This window comes from Mauremys reevesii, linkage group 7 (genome assembly GCF_016161935.1).
Source record: "Mauremys reevesii isolate NIE-2019 linkage group 7, ASM1616193v1, whole genome shotgun sequence".
Classification (NCBI taxonomy): domain Eukaryota; kingdom Metazoa; phylum Chordata; order Testudines; family Geoemydidae; genus Mauremys; species Mauremys reevesii.
Window position 1 is genome coordinate 115,176,809 of NC_052629.1, and position 26,599 is coordinate 115,203,407.

The window sequence follows — 26,599 nt, forward strand, 5'->3', positions numbered from 1 at the left end:
TAACACAGTATGGTGTACTCTTCCAAATAAATCAGAAAATATTGTCAAATGTTGCACTATTCATAGGAAAATATATGCAACCTATGGAAAATATTGAAATAATACTTTCTAAAATATTTTAGCATTGGAAGTCTTGGCACCACATGAAATATAGGTAATTTTTCTTCTTCAAGATCAATAAAAGGTCCATTTTCAAAATGACTTTATATTGATTGAAGGGTCAAAAATGCCCTAGGTATTGATTGTCTGCACATAATCCACTTTTCACTCAGTAAGTTAACATGGTCTTCACAGTAAAATGAAAAGAGATCCAGTATATCATTGAAGCAAAATATTTTCATTACGTTTGAAAAATTGCTTTCATCACTCACTGATGTCTTATTCAGAACATCCTTTCCTTTGCCTAGGAAGTGGACTTGCATAGAGTGAACAGCCAGGACAAGCTCGGACTTACTGTATGTTATCGAACTGATGATGAAGATGACATTGGTATTTATGTTAGCGAGGTAAGACTGAGCTGCTCTGCATATGGTACAATTTGTCTTTGTAAGACAAAGGCTAAGAAAAATATCATCCCTTATCCTATTCTGTCATGTCTGGTGATGTTCCAAAAATGTTTGGGAGTGGAATAATTGGAAGATAATTGCTTATTTTCCTTTCCACCAAGTAATGGGTAAAATTCTGTGTCCATTGAAGTCAATGGCAAAATTCCCATTAACTTTAGCGGGGCCAAGATTTCAGCCAGTATTTCAGTTTAGTGCATGTCCAAAGACAAGATTGTATCTTAAAACAGAAAACAAATTCCCTCTGGCGTTTCTCATCTATGTTTCTTCTTCTGCGCTCTCTTCTCTAACAATGACATATATTTATAGTTCTGCAATTTAAGGCCTACACATTTGTTCTAGATCCGCCACCCACAGAACTTCCATTAGTCTTGGTAAGCTTTAAAATCAGGTATTGCCATCATTAGACAATCTGGCACCAATTCCCTTTCACCCAACTCTCCGTTGTGTGGATGAGGCTCCCACATAATCTGATCCCTCCCCTCAGCCCCCACCCAAGGTAACTACCCCCACCCATCCATGCAGTCAGAGGGCTACAGTAGCTTGTGGCCTCGATATGAGCTGCACCATGCTATACTTTTTTTATATTCTATACTCCATGTTAATAACCGGGAGTGCTGTACGTGTATGGACAGATTATATAATTCTACTATAAAATGTTTCACATCAAGCTCCTATGACTGGCCTGTTGTTCTCTCCAATGGAACAGCACTGTTCAGAGAAGCACTAACCATTGCAAAATCCCACAAACAGTCATATGGGAAGGCTGAAAAATTGGAAGGAGTCATCAGTATATACATAAAAAGCCTGGTTCTGGTGTCACTAATGTTGTAACTCCCACAAAAATCTGTTCTCGGCTTCCCAAGTGAAGTTTATGGTGGGTTTTTTTTTTGGTCGAAAAATTATTTTTTTTGTCAGAATGGACATTTCCATGGAAACGCTTTGATTTTGATGAAATTTTTCATGTTTTCATTGAAAACCCAAAATCTTTTGAAAAAAAAGCATTGAGCAAAATAGAACCTTTTTCGTTTTCTAATAAATTGTTCTCAGTAACAAATCATATCCAAGCAAACTCTAGTTTTGCCCCTAAATTTGAGAACCTCTGCCTAATCCTGTAACATAATCTGGAGACAATATCAAAGGGCAAAACATGCTTTGTACGCTTGCCTTTCTACCACCTTGAGAGTTAGGGCTTGTCTACACTTACATTTTATAGCGCTTTAACTTGCTGGCTCAGAGGGGTGAAAAATCACCCCCTGAGCGCAGCAAGTTTGAGCGCTTTAAAGTGTTAGTGTGGACAGGCTCCGAGCACTGGGAGCCGCACTCGGAGCTATTCCCCTCGTGGAGGTGGATTACCAGGAGCGCTGGGAGAGCTCTCTCACACTGGGGAGCGCTCCCGCGGCAGCACTTTGAAGTTTCTAGTGTAGATGTAGCCTTACTCCAGAACTATTGCATAAGAACAGCCACACTGGGTCAGACCAATGGTCCATGTTGCCCAGTATCCTGTCCTCCAACGGAGGCCAATGGCAGGTGCTTCAGAGGGAATGAACAGAACAGGGTAATTATCGAGTGACCCATCCCCTGTCATCCACTCCCAGCTTCTAGCAGGGACACCCAGAATGTGGGGTTGCTTCCCTGACCAGCTTGGCCAATAGCCATTGCTGGACCTAGCCTCCATGAACTTATATAGTTCTTTTTAGAACCCCATTATAGTTTTGGCTTTCACAACATCCCCTGGCAATGAGTTCCACATGTTGATTTTGCATTGTGTGACGTACTTCCTTTTGTTTGTTTTAAGCCTGCTGCCTATGAATTTCATTTGGTGACCCCCAGCTCTTGTGTTATTTAGAGGAGTAAATATCACTTTAGCCACACCATTCATGATTTTGTAGACCTCTATCATATTCCCCCTTAGTTGCCTCTTTTCCAAGCTGAAAAGGCCCAGTTGTTTTAATGAAAAACCTGTTTCTTTGAGTGACAGTGCCAACAAACATGAAATGCCACATCCTCTCTACCAAGAAATAAAAATGTATATTTTTAGTAATGTCAGATCATTAGCTCCTTAAAAAAATGTTGTCCCTGGGCACCACAATCATTATATTGACACTTAACTCTCATGTTTACTGAAATAGATCCATACAGTGTATTTAACTTCAGATTAAATTTACCAAGAATTCTTAATGTTCTTAATGCATCTGATGTCTATTTTTCATTGCTCTGAAAACCAAGATAAATAGAATAAAATTGCAAGCATTTTTATTAGGTTGCAAGTGAATATTTCATGCCTGCTTGACATTCTGTGCTTCCTTTTATACAACAAACAGTAGTTTATACATAGACTTAGCTAACCTTTTATCACTCATGGATCCATTTCAAATTAAATAGTTATTTTGGGAAAAACAAACTTAAATGTAACATATTCCTCCATTACAATATACCAATTAGGGCCTAATCCTTCCATTATTATTCCATGTAAAAGAATTGCAGGCAGAGATCAGATAACTGCATTTGAAAATTAAAATGCTAATTATGAAAGCAGAAACTTTTCTAATATGTAATACAAGCCTGTCTTCTCTGGAGGCTCATTTCAGGAAGAACATTTTACATTTAACCCAGTCATTTTAAATGTGTGGTTCCCCCCTTCTCATGAAAGCAAGGGAGAACTCTAATAATTATTTATGAAGTAAAAACCATGGATGCTGACATCTCAATTTAACCCATGATACTTGCAGTGCAAATATCATGTTTAAAATGGGAGGTGAAAGAATGAGCTTGTAAACCGCCATAGCATATAAGAGCAGTGCTTAATTTGTGCCGGGATGAGCCCTGGCACCTCTAGGCCTGGCAGTTCATAGCCCCAGAACCTCTGGGCCTGCTGCATCAGTTTATACTGTTAACAAGTCTTTTGTTTTGCAGATTGATCCCAACAGCATTGCTGCGAAAGATGGTCGCCTGCGGGAGGGAGATCGCATTATTCAAGTATGTGTGCAAATAATTCAGAGATTACTTGCATTCCGCGATGTACAGAAGCCATTTGAACTTACACATCAAATTGCTTCACACACTTTATTTGAGGATTGCTGCAGTGAATCGTTCCATTATAGCCTTAAGAATTCTGCCCTCCCTTGTAACTTTCCTCCAAGATTTTCCTTTGAGCTACCATTTTTCAGGTTTAGAGCTTGTCTAGAGATGGGGTTTAACTGGCCATGCAGACCCCTGGTCCTGTGCACTGAAAGTTCCCTTTAGTGCATGATAGCAGGGTCCACACAGCTAATTTGGGTGCAGCAGGTTAGTGCACGATTGATTTACAACCCAGCTTACTGCACACTGTCTCTCCATCTAGACACCCTCAGTGTAAACCCTTTAGGGACAAGTTTTGGTAGCCTGGTTCAAGTTGCAGATATAGTGTACTAGCCCAAAGTGTTTTTTATTTTGAAAGGCTGAGTAAAACTGGAGGAGTCATTTTTGAGTTGTGTGGCAATGAAAAGTTAGCCAGTATTCTGCACCTAGCTAACTGCCTCATTTTCATTCTCTTTAGCCTACCCTTAGGCCTGGTCTACACTAGAATATTTTACCAGCAAAACCCGTTTTTTTTCCAGCACAGCCTGCTATGCATCCATGCTTAATTTTGTCTCCTACCAAGGAAACCGTCCACTTTTTCCAACAGTTATTCTTCTCTTTGGAACAGCATAAGAACCATTTCAGCATAGTTCTTCTGATGCTATGACAATGTGGACACACAGATACCTGTACCAGCATAAGCAGTCCTCCCACAACACAGCATCTATTTCAGGAGTGATTTATCTTCACTGCTCAGGATCATACTGGCTAGAAGTCCACCTCTTTTTTAATTGCCGGTATGGTCTTCACTGGGAAATTCTATCCCCTTGGCCATATCCAGAGTTATGAAACTATTCTGGTTCCCTGTTGTTGTGATTCTACTCATATCTCTCCCCTCTTGTCTGGCTCCAGCTCTATGACAAGACTCCTTCCATATAGCTACACACACACACACTGAAAAATATGGAATAGATGCCAGTCTCAGGTGTTCTCCATCAAAATATCTGCCACAACACAGATGTACATGCTCTACTGTTTCAGATTTGTACAGAGATAATATGCAGCATGTCTCATATGAGAATCTATCTAGCCATGCAGTTCAATGGGCCCCACCACAATGGAATTTGAGCATCCAAATGGCAACATTATTTCACTTTTTTCCCCTTCATTTTTGGTTTTTTACTATATATATTTTTTAGATTAATGGCATAGAGGTACAGAACCGAGAAGAAGCTGTGGCACTTCTAACCAGTGAAGAGAGCAAGAATGTCTCCTTACTTGTAGCAAGACCAGAAATCCAGGTACAGCAAGACTACTATATACTTACTGTAAATTTAAAACAGAGAAGCTGCATTCTAGAAAAAAGTAACCGGATTTTGAGGTGGTTTCGTTTTCTATTTTAAAAAAAGTAATATATGGTTAGACTGGAGACACTCACAACACATGAAATAAGTTCCTGAGAGTTCACTATGATATTTTGCCACACTTAATATTAAGGTTCAATTTATAAAGGGTTAATAAATGATTAACCATGTAACAGATCTGAGGAGTACCTGTTACAGATGGCTATAGATACATCAGTAGAAGGTGTTGTGGATAGTTACATGCCATGGTTACAAATAACATACTGATCTCTATAATACTCTATAGCAATTGATTAACCAGCACTTATTAATCATTTATTGGCCCTTTGTGTCCTATCTATAAATGGAGCCTTTATATAAAGTGTGGTTGACATTTTGGTCAGGTCTAACCTAGATGGCTTTTTCCTCTCAGCTGCAAGACATAGGTTTGAAACTGAAACCTACCCTGCTTACTCTAGGGCTAGGATTTGAATGTCCCACACATTCAGCAGCATTTACTATAGTTATTAGTAGTACTAGAGTTGTCCTGTGAATGTGTCCCCCTTGCTCAAAACTGTTGTGATCAGGCATGCAGGCGGTGGGGCATGGGTGAGGGTCAGTCTGGAGAATCCACAGCTACCTGGACACTCCTGCTCTTTCCTTGGAGAGGTGGGAGAGGAAGGATAGGGTAGCCACTTTCACATCCCTAGAAAACCGGACATTTCAGTACTTCCAGGAATGGCATCTACCAAGCCTGACCACCCAGGTCAAGCAATAGGTTCAAGATTTGAGTATCAGAGGGGTAGCCGTGTTAGTCTGGATCTGTAAAAGCAACAAAGAATCCTGTGGCACCTTATAGACTAACAGACGTTCTGCAGCATGAGCTTTCGTGGGTGAATACCCACTTCTTCAGATGCAAGTGTAGATTTGAGTATAGAATATATATATATATATTTTTGAGTTGTGTGGCATGGATATATATATATTCTAGCTACATGCACCAAAACCACCACCCACCTCAGAAGTAAATAACTACCATATATTTCTAGCAACAGCAGGGAATTTGGCGGGGAGGCAGGAGGCAGTAAGGGGGAGGGACTTTTGAGGAAAGACAAGGAGAGAGATTTTTTTTTTTTTAGAATTGATTTGTATTCTAAAAACTGAGCAAATAGCACAAATATAGTATTGCTGACCAGATCCTGCTATTGGGAATGCAAGCAGCCTCCTGCAAAGAAGAGATTGAATCCTGAAAGTTCTCCTTGTGGCAGGTCATTGTTTGTCCTTAGAGTAGCACATAAAGAAGAGATGCATGTTCATTTCCATGTAGGCATTGTAGTTGTAGCAAGGTTAGTCCCCTGACATTAGAGACAAGGTGGGTGAGGTAATATCTTTTATTGGATCAATTTCTATTGGTGAAGAGAGACAAGCTTTGGAGCCACACAGAGCTCTGCTTCAGGTCTGGGGAAAGTACTCCCAGGGTCACAGCAAAAAGCAAGGTGGAACAGATTGTTTAGCCTAAGTAGTAAAGAACTATTCAAGGTAGAGTGGCCCATTAACATCTCTGCCGTCATAAGACAAAAAAAGGGGGTTAATGGATTACAGATTGTTGTAATAAGCCATCAATCCAGTGTCTCTGTTCAGCCCATGCTTTTTAGTGTCTCGCAGATTAATCAATTTAAGCTCCCAGGCTTGTCTTTTGAAAGTGTGCTTGTTTCCTTTGAGGATGAGGACTGATAGGCCAGACAGAGTGATATACAGCAGAGTTGCAGAAAGCAGCTCCCCTGATCTCCTGATAATTTTCCACAAAGAGGGAGCATATATTTATGTCAGTTTTCATCTTTATGACAATGCTTGGTGTGGGTTTTTTTTATTTATTTATTCCCTTTCATGTAGCTGGATGAAGGATGGATGGATGATGACAGAAATGATTTTCTGGATGACTTACACATGGACATGCTAGAAGAACAGCACCACCAGGCAATGCAGTTTACTGCCAGCATGCTTCAGCAGGTAATGCCACTCCATTGTGCAGCCTTGTCAAAACATCACACACCGCACTTGAGATTTTGATACTGAATTCAACTGAATGAACCAACCAGTATCTTTAATGATGATCTAAGCAGAAAGGGGGCTCTGCAAAATCTAGATGTTCCAGGATGATATCTGCAAACTGCATAGAAGACTTCATCTCAATAAGCATACATTTTCAAATCTGCTATTGTTTTTTCCATTTAAAACAAGCACAGTTCAAGCATTTAATAGCCTTCTTCATAGGAATCCACCATTCTGGCTGTGGTCATTGAGATGAATAGAATTAGATACATGATAGCTAGCAAGATGGACTGGAAGCTAATTAGTAAACATAAATCAGTTCTGGAAAGAACATTCCATGTGTTTGAAAACTTGAATCAGCTTTAATTGTAAGTCAGGTTTAACAGACTTGATAGTGACAAAGACAAAGAGTGTCAAGGACAATGATTATCACAGTGGTACCTAGAGTCCCTGCCAATCTTGGAGCCCTAATGTGCTATTCATTGTACATACTCATAATAAGAAATGATCTCTGCCCCGATGTGCTTACAATCTTAGTGGACAGGAGAGGCAAAAGGTGGGAGAAAGGCAGTATTATTTTACACCTGGGGAACTGAGGCAGAGAACAAGTGACTTACCCAGGATCACACAAAAAGTATGTGGCAGAGCCAAGAATTGAATCCAGATCTCCTGTGCCCCAGCGCAGAACTTTAATCACAAGACCATCTTACTTCCTTGACATACACATATACAGGGGGAGGGATAGCTCAGTAGTGTGAGTATTGGCTTGCTAAACCCAGGGCTGAGAGTTTGATCCTTGAGGGGGCCATTTAGGGATCTGGGGCAAAAATCTGTCTGCAGATGGTCCTGCTTGGAGTAGGGGGTTGAACTAGATGACCACCTGAGGTCCCTTCCAACCCTGATATTCTATGATAATGCATTTGCAATTATGCTAATTCACATACAATTCTGCAGTTCTCAGCCAGAATTTTCTAAAACATTCCATGATCTAAAATTGGGACCAGATTTTCAAGAGAGTTCTGCTCCTATTTCACTCCCAAAAATAAGAGATCAGATTTTTGAAAAGAGCTCAGCACATTGGGTCATAAGCATCACAGTAGGAACTGCTAAATGCTGAGCAATTTTTTAAATTTGTTCCTAATTTCAGCATCTGAATGGGAGTGGAGAGCTTTCGGAAAGCTAGTCCCTAGTGTGAGCAATTGAAAATCTGCCACTGAGCTCTGTTGAAAATCTGGTCCATGATATGTTTCCTAAACTCACTGGGGTAATAAGTGAACATGCAATGACTGATAAGTTTTCTTAATCTATTATTTAAACTCGCAAAGAGTTTGTCTTTAGTTTTTCTTTAGTTTGTCTTTAGTTTTTACATTTATACTTTTTTATTTTAGAAGAAGCATGAAGAAGATGGAGGCACCACAGACACAGCCACTATCTTATCTAACCAGCACGAGAAGGACAGCGGTGTGGGACGCACAGATGAGAGCACACGAAATGATGAAAGCTCAGAGCAAGAGAATAACGCCGATGATCACACCACTTCCTCTAACACTTTAGGAAGCCAGAAGAAGCTGGTGTACAGTCATGACACTCTAGGAAGTGGTGACATGCAGTTCAGCAACGAGTCATTTATCTCAGCCGACTGCACAGACACAGACTTCCTCAGCATCCCAGTGGACGAATGTGAGAGATTCCGCGAACTGCTGGAGCTGAAGTGCCAAGTCAAGTCTGCCAACCCATACAGTCTGTATTATCATAACAGTGCCCTGGATATAAGTAAGAGTGACCACGAAAGCGTTGACAGGGAGCTGGAGATGCTGAATGAGGAGCTGCGGAATATTGAGCTGGAGTGTCTGAATATCGTGAGAGCTCATAAAATGCAACAGCTGAAGGATCAATACCGGGAGCCCTGGATGCTCCATCACAGCGGATTCCGTAACTACAACACAAGCATTGATGCGCGCAGGCACGAGCTCTCAGACATTACAGAGCTCCCTGAGAAATCTGACAAGGATAGCTCGAGTGCGTATAATACAGGCGAGAGCTGTCGCAGCACACCGCTCACGCTGCAGATTTCCCCTGACAATTCACTGCGCAGAACTGCAGAAGGCAGCAGTTGTCAAGATAATGAGGGGGCAGTGGCATACAATGTCTCCCAGAAGAATTTGCTACCTAGCTCAGAAAGTCACAAATCCGGCTCTGCTAAATATCTCTCGTCACCTAAAGATCCAGACCTTGGCAGGCAGCTGGAAAGCAAAGAGAGAAAAGCCAGTGATGGAAGCAAAAGCCCAGCTCAGAAACTGGCTGGCTCCTACATCTCTCCATACCATCACTCTCCCTATAAACACGCTCATATCCCGGCCCACGCTCAGCACTATCAGAGCTACATGCAGCTGATACAACAGAAATCAGCCGTGGAATATGCACAGAGCCAAATGAGCCTAGTGAGCATGTGCAAAGACTTTAATTCTTCAAGCCAGAGTGAACCCAGGATGGAATGGAAAGTCAAGGTCAGGAGTGATGGAACCCGCTACATCACAAAGAGGCCAGTCAGGGACAGGCTGCTGAGAGAACGTGCCATAAAGATAAAGGAAGAGCGCAGCGGTATGACGACAGATGACGACGCTATAAGCGAGATGAAGATGGGCCGCTATTGGAGCAAGGAGGAACGGAAGCAGCATTTGGTGAAAGCGAAGGAGCAGAGGAGGAGGCGTGAGTTTATGATGCAGAGCAGGTTAGATTGTTTAAAGGAACAGCAAGGTGCAGAAGAAAAGAAAGAGATGAACATCATTGAACTGAGCCACAAAAAAATGATGAAGAAAAGGAATAAAAAAATCTTTGATAATTGGATGACAATCCAAGAACTCTTAACCCATGGCACAAAGTCCCCCGATGGCACAAGAGTGTACAATTCCTTCCTGTCAGTGACTACTGTATAATCACCATTGCTGAATTATGTACATAAAACGCTACCATTGGGGTAGAAATCCCTGCCTCGTTCAATGTGGCAAGTTTTTTTGTATATAAGATACAGTCATCAACTTTATAATTAAAGTACTGAATTCTACAACTTTGGGTGCCAACATTCTTTATTGGAAAGTGGAGACAGAACCCGCCTATCCCTTTTGAAGGCAATATTAATGCAACTTTTTGGAATACTGATTGTACTTTTTTACTCATTACCTTTTACATCAAGTGTTTAAATATCAGAAAACATATTAACCGTACTTAAGCAGATAATTTGTTTAAACTGTATTCATATAAAAGGTTACACATGCTTTTCTTTGCCTAAAAACACAAAAGCAACCTCAAATATGTATTTTTATGAAAGCATATTTTGTGATATTACTTTGCTGTTGTGCACTTCTGCACACACTGCTGTTTATCAATATTTAGCTCAAGGTTAATCGCAAAAGTATTGAACTCCTGATAGAGTCATTCTCCTGTAATATTTAACATTTATCAAACCAGCAGGCTTTAGAGTTATGATCAGCATTTAAACATTTTTCTTTTTAAAAGGTATCTAAAGGAAATATATAGGTTTCAGCTGAAAGGCCTGAGGCAAAGTACACTATACTGCAGCTTTAAAGGATTTTAAAGCATGTTTGCAAGTGTTGCAACCTGTTGAAAGAATGTGCATGTACAGCTAAGTTGTTTACACAAAACAGTTTGTGTAATTTGAAATGCCCATTGTAATAACTGTTTGCTTTGTAGATTTGAATGTACTGAATTATAAAAGCAGTTTCATGAAATCATTAGTTACAAACATTAACAAGTAAATAAATTATTGTTTTATATTTCATATGTTTTGATTTTTTTCTTTAACGCAAAGTCTTATTCAAGTTATATTGTTTAGAGTAAGCCTTTGCTTAGAGGACAGTAGAAGAGTCCTTTGGTAGAGGACCAATTGGACAAACTACTAGATTCTAAATCATCATGACAAAAATGCACTGCAGATGTTTTACCTTCTTTATACAAGTCAACCACTGTTGATTTCTGTGGATAAGTTCAGTCCACATACTAGGACCACAATCAGAAAACACAAATTTAAATCTTATTTCAGCTGATAGAGAGCATTTATTAAAGGAAAGAAAGAAATGGGGCTTGGAATTTTGGTTTTTTTGCTTTGTTTTTTGTTTTCTTCTTCTTTATGATATATAAAGGTGGCCTGAAAATTGTTTGTGGGTTTCTCCTCCACTCAAAAAAAGATTGGGGTTTTTTTTCCTAATTTTTTTTTCTGATTGTTATTAGAAATTGAGGTCTGGTCTAGGCTGGAATACTCTACAAATATTAGCAATCTAGTGAAATGGTGACATCGAATTTGCTAAGAGAGGAAGCAGGGAAAATGAGTAGGAAGGGGAATTGTAGGCTATTCAAATCTGTTTTGTTAACAATTATTTAACTGCAATGACAAATTAACATTTTGGATAAAGGACCCTCAAATGGCAGATTAAGTTTCACTGTACACATCTTTCCTCCAAAGCAACTAGAAAAGAACCAACTTTACATTCCTGATATTTTAAAGGGGAAAAGAGAGCATGGGCAGAGGAGTTAAAGAACCTTTCAAGGCCTATTTTGTCCATTATCAGGAATCAAACGACATGTACAAGTCAATTTTTTTTAATACTTTGAAAGTCACCTTGAAATGCAGTAGTAAATATATATCTGCTATTCCCCTCAGCAAGCTACCATAGATATTAGGAAACAGATCCTCGCTTCTTATTGTCACAGTTCCATTCAAGTCAATAGAGCTATGACAGTTTACACCAGCTAAGGGTCTGCCCCAAGGCTTCACCCTAGATGTTTCAAAGCATTACCACCTTCGTAGCTACAGAATAGAAGAAATAACATGATTTTTACAACACGGTGCCCTCAGCAGAAGATTCCTACACTCCATCACTGACTTCAGGCTGCTCTAATTTGGCTTCTCAAAGAGGACCCAGGGAATTATAGACAGTCAGCCTAACTTTGGTACCAGGAAAAATACTGGGACAAATTATTAACCAATCAATTTGTAAGCACCTGGAGGATAATAGGGTTATAAGGAATAGCCAGCATGGATTTGTCAAGAACAAATTATACCAAACCAACCTCATTTCCTTCTTTGACGGGTTACTGTCCTAGTAGATAGGGGAAAACAGTAGATGTGATACATCTTGATTTTAGTAAGGCCCCTGACACAGTTCCACATGACAGTCTCATAAGCAAACTAGGGAACTGTTGTCTAGATAAAATTACTATAAGGTAGGTGCAAAACTGGTTGAAAGACTATACTCAGAGTAATTATCAATGGTTTGCTGTCAAACTGTGAGGGTATATTTAGTGGGGCACACCACAGGGGTCAGTCCTGGGTTTGGTACTGTTCAGTATACCTCTACCCCAATATAACGCAACACAACATAACACAAATTCTGATATAACGCGGTAAAGCAGTTCTCCAGGGGGGAGGGGCTGCGCGCTCCAGTGGATCAAAGCAAGTTCAATATAACCCGGTTTCACCTATAATGTGGTAAGATTTTTTGGCTCCTGAGGACAGCATTATATCGAGGTAGAGGTGTATTTTCATTGATGACTTGGATAACGGAGGGGACAGTAGGCTTATAAAATCTGCAGATAATTCCAAGCTAGGAAGGATTGCAAGCACTTTGGAGGGCAGGATTAGAATTCAGAATGACCTAGACAAATAGGAGAATTGGTCTGAAATCAACAAGATAAAATTCAGTAAAGACAAGTACAAATTATTGCACTTAGGAAGGAAAAATCAAATGCATAACTATAAGATGGGGAATAACTGGCTAGGCAGTAGTACTGCTGAAAAGGATCTGGAGGTTATAGTGGATCACAAATTGAATGAGTACCAACAGTATGATGCAGTTGCAAAAAAAGCAAATATCATTCTGAGGTGTATTAACAGGATTGTTGTTAAGTGAACCTGGGAAGTAATTGTCCAACTCTATCCAGGCCTCAGCTGGAGTACCATGTCCAATTCTAGGCACCACACTTTAAGAAAGAGGTGGATGAACTGGAAAAAGTCCAGAGGAGAGCAACAAAAAATGATAAAAGCTTTAGAAAACCTGACCTATGAGGAAAGGCTAAAAAAACAGGCATGTTTAGTCCTGGGAAAATAAGACCAAGGAGAGACCAGACAACATTCTTCAAATACGTTAAGGGCAGTAATCAATTGTTCTCCATGTCCACTAAAGGTGGGGCGAGTAGTAATGGGCTTAATCTGCAACAACGGAGATTTAGGTTAGATATTAGGAAAAGCTTTCTAACTATAAGGGTAGTTAACCACTGGAATCGTCATTCAAGTGAGGTTGTGGAATCCCCATCATTGGAGGATTTTAAGAACAGGTTAGACAAATACCTGTCAGGGATGGTCTTGGTTTACTTGATCCTGCCTCAGCACAGGGGGTTGGCCTTAAGGACCTCTTGAGGTCTCTTCTATCCCTCCGTTTCTATGATTCTACATTAACCCACTTATAACAACATCAACTATGTCATAATATTGCCTCTTATAAAATTTAGAGCGCTAGGTGGAAGAGCAAAGCTATAAGCCAGGGGTTGGCAACCTCTGGCATGCAGCTCGCCAAGGTAAGCACCCTGGCAGGCTGAGCCAGTTTGTTTATCTGCCACATAGGCAGGTTCGGCCAATCGCAGCCCCCACTGGCCACGGTTCGCCGTCCCAGGTCAATGCGGGAGGCAGGAAGCCGCGGCCAGCACATCCCTCGGCCCACACTGCTTCCCACCGCCCCCATTGGCCTGGGATGGCGAACCGCAGCCAGTGGGAGCCGTGGTCCGCCAAACCTGCTGACGCGGCAGATAAACAAACTGGCCTGGCCCGCCAGGGTGCTTATCCTGGCGAGCCGTGTGCCAGAGGCTGATGATCCCTGCTACAAGCCATGCACTAAAAGATACTTAAACCTGATTTTTTTCTGCTATAAACACATTTTCAGTACCAATGTGTGTGTCATCAAAGTGCAATTCTTGAATGGGACCTGAAATGCTCTGATGGGGAAAAAAATGAAATTGAGACACTTCCCATATATAAAATGATCCTTTAGAACAACATTCTCATGTGGTTCCTTTTGTCCAAGTATTATAATATGTAATATTGACAGAACAGCAGGAAACATTATTTTGTGTTTGGAAGAAAAGATTTAAATATAGAAATGATAAATTATTCCAAAGCATGAAATATGCAATTTACTCACTCTAAGATTCTTAAATCAAATTGTTGGCTACAGATTTCCTCTGTCACCAATGCCTTTCTTGGATCCTTTTATTAGTAAACACAAGTCATGGTTTCTAACATTTTAAAATCACATTTACCTATTAGTACAATTGCAATCCACAAAAAGAGCAAAAATCAAATTTTCATATTAGAATCTTTAGTCATCCAGCACATCTCTGCCAAATTTATCCAAACAATGGATTCTGCAGCTCTTTAGATTTTGCTTTCTCAGCTAGTTTTCTTATGAAAATGTTTATTAACACCACTCTTTTCTCTGGCCTTATCAAAGTAGTTACTGTAATGGTGAAAGGAGTGATTTCAGTCTTTTGTAGTGCTTGGAACAGGAATATTGGGGATTACCATACTATTATACCAATTTTGACCTCATTTACACAGGAGAAAAATGAGATCAGAATTCAATCCATTTTGCATACAGGAAATGTTTTCAGCTAAGATCTTCCCAGGAATCACATGAAATTGCATAAGACTTTGAATATAACTTGACTCATCACTCTGGTTCCTGAAACACATTGATCCCTACAAGAAAATCCATGTGCAGGGATGGAATATCAGAAAATAATGTTTTCTACCCACACACAGGTTGTCCCTAAAATCCAAGGGAAGACATCTTGGCAGGCCCTCTATGATCTGTGAAGTGGCATTCCAAGCTAAGTGGGCAAGGGAAATGATCCACATGTTCTTGTGCATACAAGAATGATAGCAATGACAACCAGCCGCTTCTTGTCAGCACAGGCTGTTCATACTCCTGGCAGAAGTAATCTCTGCAGCAGAAATGTGCCTTTTCAACTAGTGAGGCTGACAAGCTGAGTGAAAAGGTAGAATTTCCTTCTGGATAAAATTTGTAATTCTAACATTCTTCATTTTGCCCGTTTCGCTTATGCAAAGTCCATCTGTATGAATTCTGAGTGTATCCAAATTATTGCCAAATCCCCCCCCAAAAATGCTTTTTAAAAAGTATTAAGATTGGAAGTGTGTATTATTATTATATACCCTCAATACATAGCAGTGGCTACCAGCTAACACTCTCCCTTCCCCATCAAAAAAAAACAACCCACATGTACTTGAGAAATATCCTATACCTATAAAAAAAACCCTTCAAACATTCAAGATATTGAGAAATGAATACACTTTCTTCACGCACTGATTTACACTGGTCGGCCAACCTTAAATTTTGTTCCTTGTTTTCTTTCTGCAGGTGGATATATACTGTTGAGTTTTAGTTTGATTAGCTTATTTTCCCAAGGATTTTAGTCCCAAGGTATGTCACATTTCTACACATTGTCTCAGCATGGTGGCTTAGAAGAGTAGATGTTTTATATTTTATATTATTTTTATGAATAAAGATGGAAGGAGTGATCTGTTTAGTAAGGAAAAAGACCCTCTGTGGAACTGAGCATGTGGGGAGCCAGAAGTATGAGTCTCCAGGCCATGGTGGCATTCCACCTCAAATGTACAAATGTAAAGGTGCCCCCTGAACAAGAAACTCACCAGCTTTTTAAGACTGTATGGGAATAGGGTACCATACCCCAGGAGTATAAGGATGCTTTCCTAGGCCATCTATGCAAAAGGAAGGAAGCATATCTAGCTGTGACAACCATTGCAGAATCTTACTGCTGTCTATAACGGGAAAGATTCTTGCATAGATTGTCCTCAACAGGCTTGTCTCTCTCCTAGTGAACTCGGTGTATCCAGAGTCACAGTGTGGCTTTCGTGTTGGCCATCGCACCATGGGCACATGATTTTTGTAGCCCGGCAAATACAAGAGAAGGCTCATGAGCAGAACAAGGACCTGTACATGGTGTTTGTTGATCTGACCAAGGCCTTCAACATGGTGAAGGGGCTATGGAAACTCATTTATAAATTTGACTGCCCAGAGAAGATGATTGCTGTCATTTGCTCATTTCACGATGGCATGATGGCCAGGATCATGGAGTGTGGTGACTCATCAGAAGTCTTCCTTGTCACCAATGACACCAAACAAGGATGCGTAGTGGCTCCAGTCCTCTTTGCCATTGTCTTTTCAGCCATGCTCTTGTTTGCATTCTAGGACCTTGATAGAGGTGTACACATCCAGTTTAGATTGGGTGGAGGTCTAGACAATCTATAGTGATTCAGGGCCCGTCCGAAGGTAATCAAAGAGCTATTAAGAGAGCTCCTGTTTGCTGACGACTGTGCCCTCATTACATATGCTCTTGAGGATATTCAGCTTATTGTGGACCACTTTGCCCGTGCCTTAAAATGTTTGGTTTCACGATCAGGCTGAAAAAGATGGAGGTCAGGTACTAACCAGCACCAGACCAACATGATCCCATTGTCACAACTGACAATACACCCATCAACTTGGTCAGCAAATTCTGCTACCTGGCATTCCAGCAATGCCTTGTTGGGTGACAAAATCATTCAGCCCCTGGCAAAGGCTAGCTTGGAGGGAGCATGGAGTTTGCCTCAGAACCAACATAAAAAACTACTGCACTGTTGTACTTGCCTCACTCCTCTACAGCTGTGAGATGTGAATGCTCCACTGATGCCACATCAAACACCTTCCGATAGCAATATCTGTCCTTATCTCATGGGGTCTGCTCCTAAACCCATTGAAGTCAATGGCAGTCTTTCCATTGACACCAGTGGGCTTTGGGGTAGGCCCATGCATCAGGGTCCCCTAGCCCAACATCACAATTACCAGCTGTCCTTTACACATGACCCACAGAAGTTATGCATTGATGTACTGACTGTTCAGCTTCATCAGTACATGGAGCTGCCCATCTCATAGAAAATGGCTGAAACAAGGATCACGAGCCAGAGACAAGTTTCCTTATGGAAGCACCTGACTCCAGTGCTACTCTGCATCCTGATAGACACATTTCTTTAAAGTGCCATTAGTTCCGCATGTTTCCTTTTAAAAGATGAATACACCTTTGTAATTGTTAGCTAATGAAAGCTAAACTCTGTATTCCTGGGAATTTGTCTTCAACTAGAAACACCGCCCCTCATTAGGATTAACTCTGGTTGGAAGCCTAAGAAAAAATGCCTGCTAGGGAAGTAAAATCCAACCATGATGGAACCCCAAGCAGAATTTTTTTTGTTTGGGTGCAATGAGGAATTTAATCAAGTACAGGGACCTCTGCATTGAGTTACAGCATCTGCTGTGACAATTCTGGTGTCTTACCTTTGTTTCCTGACTTCTTTCTAATTAGTTTATGTTCCAAATAAATCCTTAATACAAGGACTGTGTTGAAAACAATTGAAAACAAAATAAAGAAGAGGAGTTTAAATTGCTTATGGCTTGCTTTATTTGGCTTCCAGGCATTAGAGCAATTTTGCTAACAAGTATCCTGTAACCTATTTCCGAAGGCCACTAGCAGATAATTATATTTTGGTTAATTTACATACTTTCAGTTTATAATCCTAATTAGTTCTCCAACCAGCAGTCCCTAGGCGATATGTAGTCCTACCTCATCTTATTTGTGATCTTTAATGTGCAAGATCTCTTGTTTTAATTTAAAAAAAAACCAACAAAACGCTGTTAGGTTTGGTTCAGGGCTTTTCTATTCCAATGTGCATCTGATCTGGGTGATTCCATGCTGATTCAAACCCTGTTTTCAAATAAATATCTTGTATTGTTATACATCATCCTTTATATTGTGGCCAGGAGCTGTTCCCTGCTTAAATGGGGCTTCATAGAGCATGAGTTCATGCAGAATTTGGTCTGACATGTGTAAAATAAAAATAATCATGATGTCAAACTTACGGCAGTTCCCTTTAAAGTTGCTGGGGCTGCATGGGGTATACATGGGAAGAGAATTTGGTCCAATACGTTAGCTTTCATTGGTCTGTCCCAACAATGGTACAATGCCACCAATGCAAACTATAGGGGTGGGTGGGTGCGGCAGGAATAATCAGCCCCTCCTACTAAAAAAGCCATTTGAGGGCAATGGAGGAGAGGAAATCTCCTTGAATTTCCTCTTGGTGGAGTCTCCCAATTTGTTTTGTTAGAACAGCGACATTGCTTCTCCATGTAAAGGGTTTGGGCCCCTTCCATACTGAGGTCCTGCACCTCCATGCTTCCTCTGGGCCCCAGCCTTGCCTTGAACCCTGGGTTATAATCAAGTGTGTGCTTGTCAAGGGAGGAGGGACTAGGGCAGATGTAGAAAAATTAATACAGCCACTTTTGTATAGATTTCTGGGCAGCCAGCATGTCTCTCGGCCCGCACCGCTTCCTGCAGCCCCCATTGGCCTGGAGCGGTGAACCGCGGCCAGTGGGAGCCACGATTGGCCAAACCTGTGGACGCGGCAGGTAAACAAACTGGCCCAGCTTGCCAGGGGCTTTCCCTGAACAAGAGGCGGCCCTAGTTTGAGAACCACTGCTATACCCTGAAATGTAAGTACAATCTTTCTATTCCAATTGATTTATTTTATAATTACATGGTAAAAATGAGAAAGGAAGCAATTTTTCAGTAATAGTGTGCAGTGGCACTCTGCTATTTTTATGTCTGATTTTGTAAGCAAGTAGTTTTTAAGTGAGGAGAAACTTGGGAGTACACAAGACAAATCAGACTCCTGAAAGGGGTATAGTAGTGTGGAAAGGTTGAGAGCCACTGGTCTATATATATAGATATTAGATATAGATATAATATATATATATATATTAGTGCAGGTTTTCATTCAGTGCATCAATACTGAATATCATGCAATTCTAACTCAAACACTGTAGTGAAGTCTTACTTGAGTTATATTGTTTAGATTATTAGGTCAGCATATCAAACACAAGAGTATGCGTATTGACCAAGTCCCAAACTGAAAGGCAATTCCACCAGTTTTCTGTGAAAACTTTCATTTTAATAATCATTTCTTAGACTGAGGTCTGACCAAGTGCAAATGAAAAATGAAAACAAACAAAATGTTGGTAATGCCTTGCTTTACAAAGTAGCTGGGTCACAGGCTGGGATGGCATAAATTGGTGTAGCTCCATTTGAGTCAATAGCCTGATATCAATCTGGGCCAATATCTCTAAATAACTCGTATTCTACCCCATAGGTTCAATTTAATTTGAAATATAACTAAGTTTCTGCAATGACTTCTCCAGACACCTGTATTTACAAAGGAAAGATCAAACTCAAGTCAGCCCAAACAGCTGGGATCCATATCTCCCCTGCAGCAGAGGATGCTGGCCTCAGGCCAAAGATTTCCACAACCCTGCCCCAGCCTCATTTATTATCTGAATGGATAAAGTGAGTCAATTGAATTTGAAATGGCCCATACAGAATCATCTCCAAAATCCTTTGGTTATAATGGATGCAACGGTGATTAGGAATCACTTAGATCTGCAGGAAATAATTTCACAAGCTCCCACCCACCCACCCACAAGAGGCTGGCTCTGCTTGTGCATTTTAATTTTGAGGTTTAGTTCTTAGGTACCAAAAGAAGGACTTAGTCTACAGTAGACACAGGACTGTCAGCATGCAAAATTTAATTTTCAAACCTAAACCTGCTCTTTGGAGACTAGAGAATCCAAACTGAGAAATGTCTCATGCCTGTGCCATAGAAAGGCTAAATGGCTTGCTATGAAAAGCTTTTAGGAAGCACAGCAAAAACAATACAATCCTGAAGGCTGACACCCAGCTGGAAACAGAGGTTCAAAATGGAAATGCTGATAAATCCTTAACTGTGGCAGTGAGACAGGGTGACATAACCTCTGTTGTTGGAGTCATGCAATGGTTAGTTCGACTCAGAGAGAACATTCTGTCTGTCTTCTTAGGCTCATTTGCTGTGGAAGAATTTTAAAATAATTTGACAATTTGGCCTTTTTACTGTAAGCAACTGCAGGACCATCCAACAGGGAGGCCCATTAACAGAGAGTAAGAGTTCCTCTGGAAAAGTGAACTCTTGGTGACCTTCACTCAAAGAAAAAGCTCTCTCATATTGGTATGTGGGCCACCCAGGTGTCTCAGCAAAGCCTGGATTGGACAAGATTCCATTGTCCCTTTCAGGAGAGCTAGCTTTGATTTTTGATAATCCATCCTTCACCTGAGCAGGTCTTTGTTAGTTTCAAAGGCCATAAACAAGGACTCCACAAAAGACAAATCCAACTAAAATTGTTTAATAAAAGTATATCAAAACACAGGGAATCAGAGATCGTCAATTCTCTGCATAGCTCTAGATAAACGTAAGTTATCAAACACATACCAGGTCTTTGGGCTTGAGATAAGCAGCCCAAAGTAAAAGCAGTGAGATGTTGGCCAACTAAATTCCACAAGAAACAAAAGTATCAGCTACGGTGTAAGGTTCCAGCATGCAAGGATGCCAAATTAACAACAGATAAAGCCATCTCTACTGAACTATTCAAGAGCAAGCTTTGCTGCTCTATCACATTTAAACTCCCTTTCAAAGAAACTCCATAAGCTTCTCCCTGCCTAACTACTCAAAATAGGAACAAGGGCTGCGGTGCTTTCCCAGTAGATTCTACCATTCCCTTCCCAAAATCATACATTAGATTGCCCCTGTTTCGGAGACACTGATCCTTTTCATATACGATCTCTCACCTCCCTCCCGAGCAAGTGTTTTTCAGTGGATCTACAAGGTTTGCCAGTCTCTCTTACTATCTGTATGAAAATTCTCTCTGTACATTTGTATTACAGTAATGCTCAGAGGCCGCAAGCACTGTACAACACAAAGGTAGTCCCTGCCCCAGAAGCTCATAATCCAAAGTCAGGACAAGACTCAGTAGATGGATAAAAGAGACATTAAAAAAAGCCCTGTTTGCACAGTGGGCAATAGCTCCACCTTGCTACCTGCACAACCACTTTCTCTAGGACTATTTCTCTGGCATGGATAGAGCAAAAAAATGGTTCTTTTCTCCCAGTGTTCTTGTCTTGTGCTAGTTTTCAGTGAACACATGTTTGAAGCATTGCCCCCCATAACCCCTACCAAAATAACTACTACTGCACGAATATATGTGATGCAACAAGGTTACAAAAAAGGCTTCGCGCTATTAGGACAAAGAAATCATACAACAAATCTGTGTGTATTTGTGGCTCATGCCGGTGAAGAAACACCTGTATTTTTGTCCTTTCTTGGCTCACTGTATAACCTCTAGGTCCTTTGCAGAAGTGTTGAGGGCAGCTCTGTGGGTCTGATCCTGTTTTTTCTTTTATTCAGTGGAAGCAGAATCGGTCCTCACGACAGGAAGATGCTTTGCTCAGCAACATTAAGAGGCCATACATCAAACTCCCCCACAAATTGCAAACAGAACCAAAACAGAGAAAAATCCTTTCCCCGTGTTCTACATTAATGTAGAATCTGTCAACTTTAAAATTAAGTCAACAGTCAATACGGCACTTCCAGTTGCCTGCATATGGTGTTGATGAGCAATCAGAAATATTTCCAAATTAAATGGATGAACATCAGTGTGTTGAAATAGTACAAGAAGGACTAGGCACAGCTGGCACTCTGTCTCCCAGCATGGGCATTAGTGCCATCAAGAGGGGCATAGCAGCCTAAAATGCAGCCATTCTATTAACAGATTCATAAATAACTGTGCCTGCCAAAGGGATGTGCGGATTCCCAGCAAAGCGTTAGACCTCAAGTCATCAACATCTCACATAACAAGTTTATAATATGAACTGTTTCATGCCTCAGAAATTGGACTCTGATTTTCCCTCAGCCCACAGACCAGAGTTGCAGCCCTGGATCCGGAAGATTCTCTCGTAAGAGGTGAGCTGGTTGCTGTTGCCCCTCTGTTGTATTAGGAACAGCAGATTTCAGCCTTATCGCCTCACACTGAGGCCCCATAAATGGACTGGCTACAAATCTTGCCAAATTAGCTTCTTGTGTTCTGCCATTTTGTTCTAGCTACTCGGACAATCCCTCAAACGTGTCTCTTAATTTAGCATCTCTCTCTGGTCAATTGATTTTGGCTAGCAGTGATCTTAAAACAGCTGTGTCTTCACTGGCTTTAAACAAGCAGGGACAAGGTTTATATGCCACAGTATTTACAAAGCTAGAAAACATGAGCAAACTTATATAAGAAGCAGCTTTTTTAGAACAGCAAGTTGCGCCAAATCTTGGAGTACTTTCTCAGACAAAACTCTGACTGATTTCAACGGATGCTTGCCTGAGAGAGGTAGAGTTAACACTGAATGAAGAGCCCCGGGATTTGGCCCATAAATAGGACCACAGTTCTCATCCGCAAGATTGACACAGGGAGCACTGAAGGCCTTTTTCGTTACACATGAGTATATCAGATAGATCCCCCAACCGTGACTTAAACTGGCCCCTGAAACAGGAATCCGTCAGCTGAGGCATGTGCATTCACCAGCTGGTGACCCTACTGAACTGAAGCACCACCTCCAGGATAGATCTAACACAACTGTAATGAGGGCAGTCTACATGATCAGGTTAGAAAGTAGATTGACTCCAAACCTAACAACATCAGAACCAACGTTTAAGCCTGAACTTCAACCCACTCCCAGATTCCACAATCCAGAACCTGGTAGCCCAATATGAGCGCTAGTAAAAAACTCCTCTAGAGTAATGCACTTTTAAAACAAACCAGCTGTCGTATTCCTTATACCAGAGTTATGACTATTACCCAGTGCTCATAAATACACATAATTTTCCACATTTACTGGTAAAGCAAATGCATTCCCACATAATGCTTTTGCAGGCAGGCATGGCATTTCAGAGAACAGCTCTGAGGAATGAGCACAAGGCTTTTGAATCGTCTTTATATCATCATGCTGTGGTACAACATCATAATGTTGTGGCACATTTCACCACCTCACAACACATCATACATTATATTTTGTATATTGACAAGGTAGCTTTGATGTAAAGTCCTGGGGGTAAAGGTAACAGAAAAAATACAGCACTGGCATGACAAAAACAGCACACATCAACAACTGGCAGTCTCCAGATGAGGGAAAAGTACTGTGCTTACAACAAGGAGAGGAGAATCACTTGAAGTAACACTGAGAAAATAAGAGAGATTTTGAGATGGGAATTAGAGTCAGAAAAATCAGAGAGGCAGAGTATTTTCAATCAAGGCTAGACCAGAAGATGACCATTATTTAGTTATGGAAATAGACAAATGAATAACAGTAAGATTACAGGAAGAGGGATGAAGGAAAGGGTAAAAGCGTAAAAGAAGAAATGTAGAAAGGAGAAAATATAAGAATTAGACTCTTACAGCAACAGTGCAGATGACCAGAAAACCACTGAAGTTATGAAAAGAGAAATGGGAGATGTGAAACAAATCCAATCTGAAATTAAACAAATTGGATTATTTTTGTCTGATTGAAGGGAACATTGAAAGACCAGCATAGGCAGCATTGCAGAAATTGAGATACAAGGACATACTGCTTATGCTGAAGGGAAAGTAGAAAAAATGCTGGCATGAGAGAGGGGTAGATTATTTCTCCTGCCGGATTTAACAGCGTGAGTTTACCATTGTCATGACTTTTTCAGTAGTGGTAGGATATGCCCTATTCATCATGAGTTATTTTTTTATCACTCATTTGAGTTCATTAGGGGTTCTTTATCAATTCAAAGAGCTTAAAGAGAAAACACTCATTTGCAACATAAACTATCCTTGTTTTGAAGCAGCAGAGTCACACCACTCCTTAGGAGAGGAATAAAATTGGATTTCTCCCTCTTTCATCTGAGAGTAGCATGAGATAATATGGAACAAAATAAGGCCTAAACTGCTTTGACATGGAATTATCCTATTTAAAAACTAGATTATTTGCAGAAAGCCAGGAAGATACTAAAAAGTGAATCTCTGTTAACAGCTGCCTAAATATTTCTGAATGGGGACAGATTAAAAAAAGTCATTCTTTAGTAAATTTATATCTTGGACTTCAATACATGAACAGCAGAAGGAGAGTATGAAATAGCCTGGAGTCCTCAGGGACTGAACCACTGAACCCAATGGATCTGGGATCAGGCACTGTAAAGTCCTATAATTATGGTGGACCGATTGGGACATATTCTTTGTTACAGCCTAGCAACCCCATTTAAGTCAATGAGATGGGCCAAATTCTGCTTTCACCTAATGCCGAAAGGGAGGCCCATTGGGGGAAATGAGTGTACAACATGCAATAGAGATTTGCACTACAAAAGGGATGGGACGAACAAATAAGTTTCCCTTATTCTGTATTTTAATATACCATGGCATAGCACTGACCCTGCCAAAAGTGAGACATCAGCTTTTAGCTATCAAGAACAAAGAACTACCAAGGCCAAGAACTTTTCAACAGCATGTTTTCTTTTCAGAAAATGCCAATTTGTCAAAACTTATCAGTTTTGATTAAAATTTTATCAGAATTTTTTCTCAGACCCAGGATGGAATGTCTGGTCAAAACCAGAGAGACCCCCACCCTAGAATAGCTAATAGCCTAGTGGTTAGGCTACTCACCTGGCATTGGGGGGAGACAGGTTCCAAACTCCTGCTCCACCTGATTTGGACCAGGGACTTGAACCTGAATCCCTGCTGAGTAACCTAATCACCAGCTATTGGCTATTTTGGGGCGGACAGTATCCCAAAAAATTTCATGAAAAAAACCCAGAGAAAGGCCTTATGTAAATCCTATTTAAGGGTGGGGAGGAAGGCAAACAGGACTCCTCCTTTTCATGGCCTGTCTGCCCAAGAAGAAAGACTGCTAAAGCCACCTGAGGGGAAGGCGGGGGAGGGGAGGGGAGTACAGACTGAGATGGGTCCAGTCTGACAAGAAATATAACTGGAACTCTGAACCACAGAAACTTTGCAACCTGCCTAAAATAACTTTTAGGGTAAGAAATTACATTTTGTAACCTGTTTCTTAAGTATATTGAGCTTAGCTTGCATACTTTGTTTTATTTGCTCAGTAATATGCTTTGTTCTGTTATCTCCTATATTCACTTAAAATTCACCTTTTGTAATTAATAAACATCTCTCTTGTTTATAATATAACCCAGTTTATGTAATTTCTAACTGGGGGGGGGCAGGAAGTTGTGCATATCTCCCTCCACATTGAGGGAGGGGGCGAATTTCATAAAACCTTTGGCCTCTGTTGGCGAGCTTCCCCAAACATGTCTGAGCCTAGAGAGATGGAAAGCTTTGCTGGAAAAAATTTCTGGATCAAACTGCTACATAAACTGAATCCAGGAAAGAACCTTATTGTCACAGTCTGGTAGCAAAGTGGACAGTGTAGTCCTCCCATTCTAGTATTTATGAAGCAAACACTCAGAAATGGCCAGTGGACTTTCCATGCTTAATACCAATCAGAGAGAAAAAGAGTTTCCTGCACTTCCAAAAGCAAACATCATTTTAATTTCAGCTGAAGAGGAGGAATTTGATCATGGAGGAAATAAAAAGAGAAGGTTAAAGACAATCACCAAGGTGAGGCTTGACTTTGAGGGAATGGTGAGAAAACGACCAATAGTTGCTAACAATTTTATCTCAATCTCAGAGGTTTTTTTGCTTTTATGACTCTGTCTCAGTATGCTTGATGCCAATGTGAGCACCAAACCATAACCTTAATAGCTTCCAAAGAGTTATGATAACCTCAGATGTTGTGGATGATGAGCAAATAACAGCAAAAATGTAATGAAAAGTATATATTTATGTCTGTGCTATTAAAGCTAACACTATAAACACTGGCGACATTAAGAATAGGGGTTGCTATTATCATTGATTAATGCCTTGTTTTGAAGAACAGAAAAAAAGGATAACACAAGAAAAAAAATCAAGATGTTTTTCTCCCCTGTCCTTGGTCTTTAAATGACATTGCCTATTCTAGGTGGGACCAGCATGTCTGGTACTATTTCACTCACTGTGATGTGTCTATAAGGGGATGCAGTCAGAAAGATCTTGTCTTGACTAGAGTTTTTTGGTCATGTTGTCTAACACATATTGACTGAGCACCAAGTAACATATGTTAAGTCAGAAGATTGTGCCTGCTACTGTCGGACTCTTCACAAATGTTTTTTCTTTGTCTGGCTCACCTGAGGCTGCTTCTCAGCGGACAGTTCAGCTGCTCAGGTCATGTCCTCACTGTAAAAAATAGGTGAAAAAAACATCAAGAGAGCTAAATTTGACGTAAAATCCTAGGGGAGATAAGGCACAGGTAGATTTTACCTCCATATAAAGAGCTGAGGTCAACCCAACACTCCCTAACTATACTGAGGTAAAAGCTACAGCACCCAGGATTTTACATCAGGTAGTTATTTCAGATTAGCAATCAATGTCAACACACTTTTGGGGTGGGGTGGGGGAGGGCACTGAAGAAAGTCTCAGATTTGTTCCCACAATGGGATTCTAGGAACAGATTACAGCTGCAAAAATAAGTCAGAAA

The 26,599-nt window shown here is 40.6% G+C and overlaps 1 protein-coding gene and 1 long non-coding RNA gene across 9 annotated transcripts in view; one reads left to right on the plus strand and one right to left on the minus strand.

Moving 5' to 3' along the window:
* PDZRN3 (PDZ domain containing ring finger 3) overlaps nt 1-10,085 on the plus strand; it is a 204,537-nt gene extending 194,452 nt beyond the window's left edge. Inside the window, exons 6-10 of the mRNA XM_039481271.1 lie at nt 408-506; nt 3,480-3,542; nt 4,823-4,924; nt 6,860-6,976; nt 8,407-10,085. Coding sequence (XP_039337205.1) covers nt 408-506; nt 3,480-3,542; nt 4,823-4,924; nt 6,860-6,976; nt 8,407-9,954 — 1,929 coding nt within the window. The 3' untranslated portion in view covers nt 9,955-10,085. The remainder of the gene's footprint in view (nt 1-407; nt 507-3,479; nt 3,543-4,822; nt 4,925-6,859; nt 6,977-8,406) is intronic.
* The window catches only part of LOC120368761, a 193,780-nt gene that overhangs the window by 109,632 nt on the left and 57,549 nt on the right, over nt 1-26,599 (minus strand). For all 8 annotated transcript variants that reach the window (XR_005582775.1, XR_005582768.1, XR_005582771.1 and 5 more), the window contains exon 2: nt 26,250-26,298. This is a non-coding gene — a long non-coding RNA (uncharacterized LOC120368761). The remainder of the gene's footprint in view (nt 1-26,249; nt 26,299-26,599) is intronic.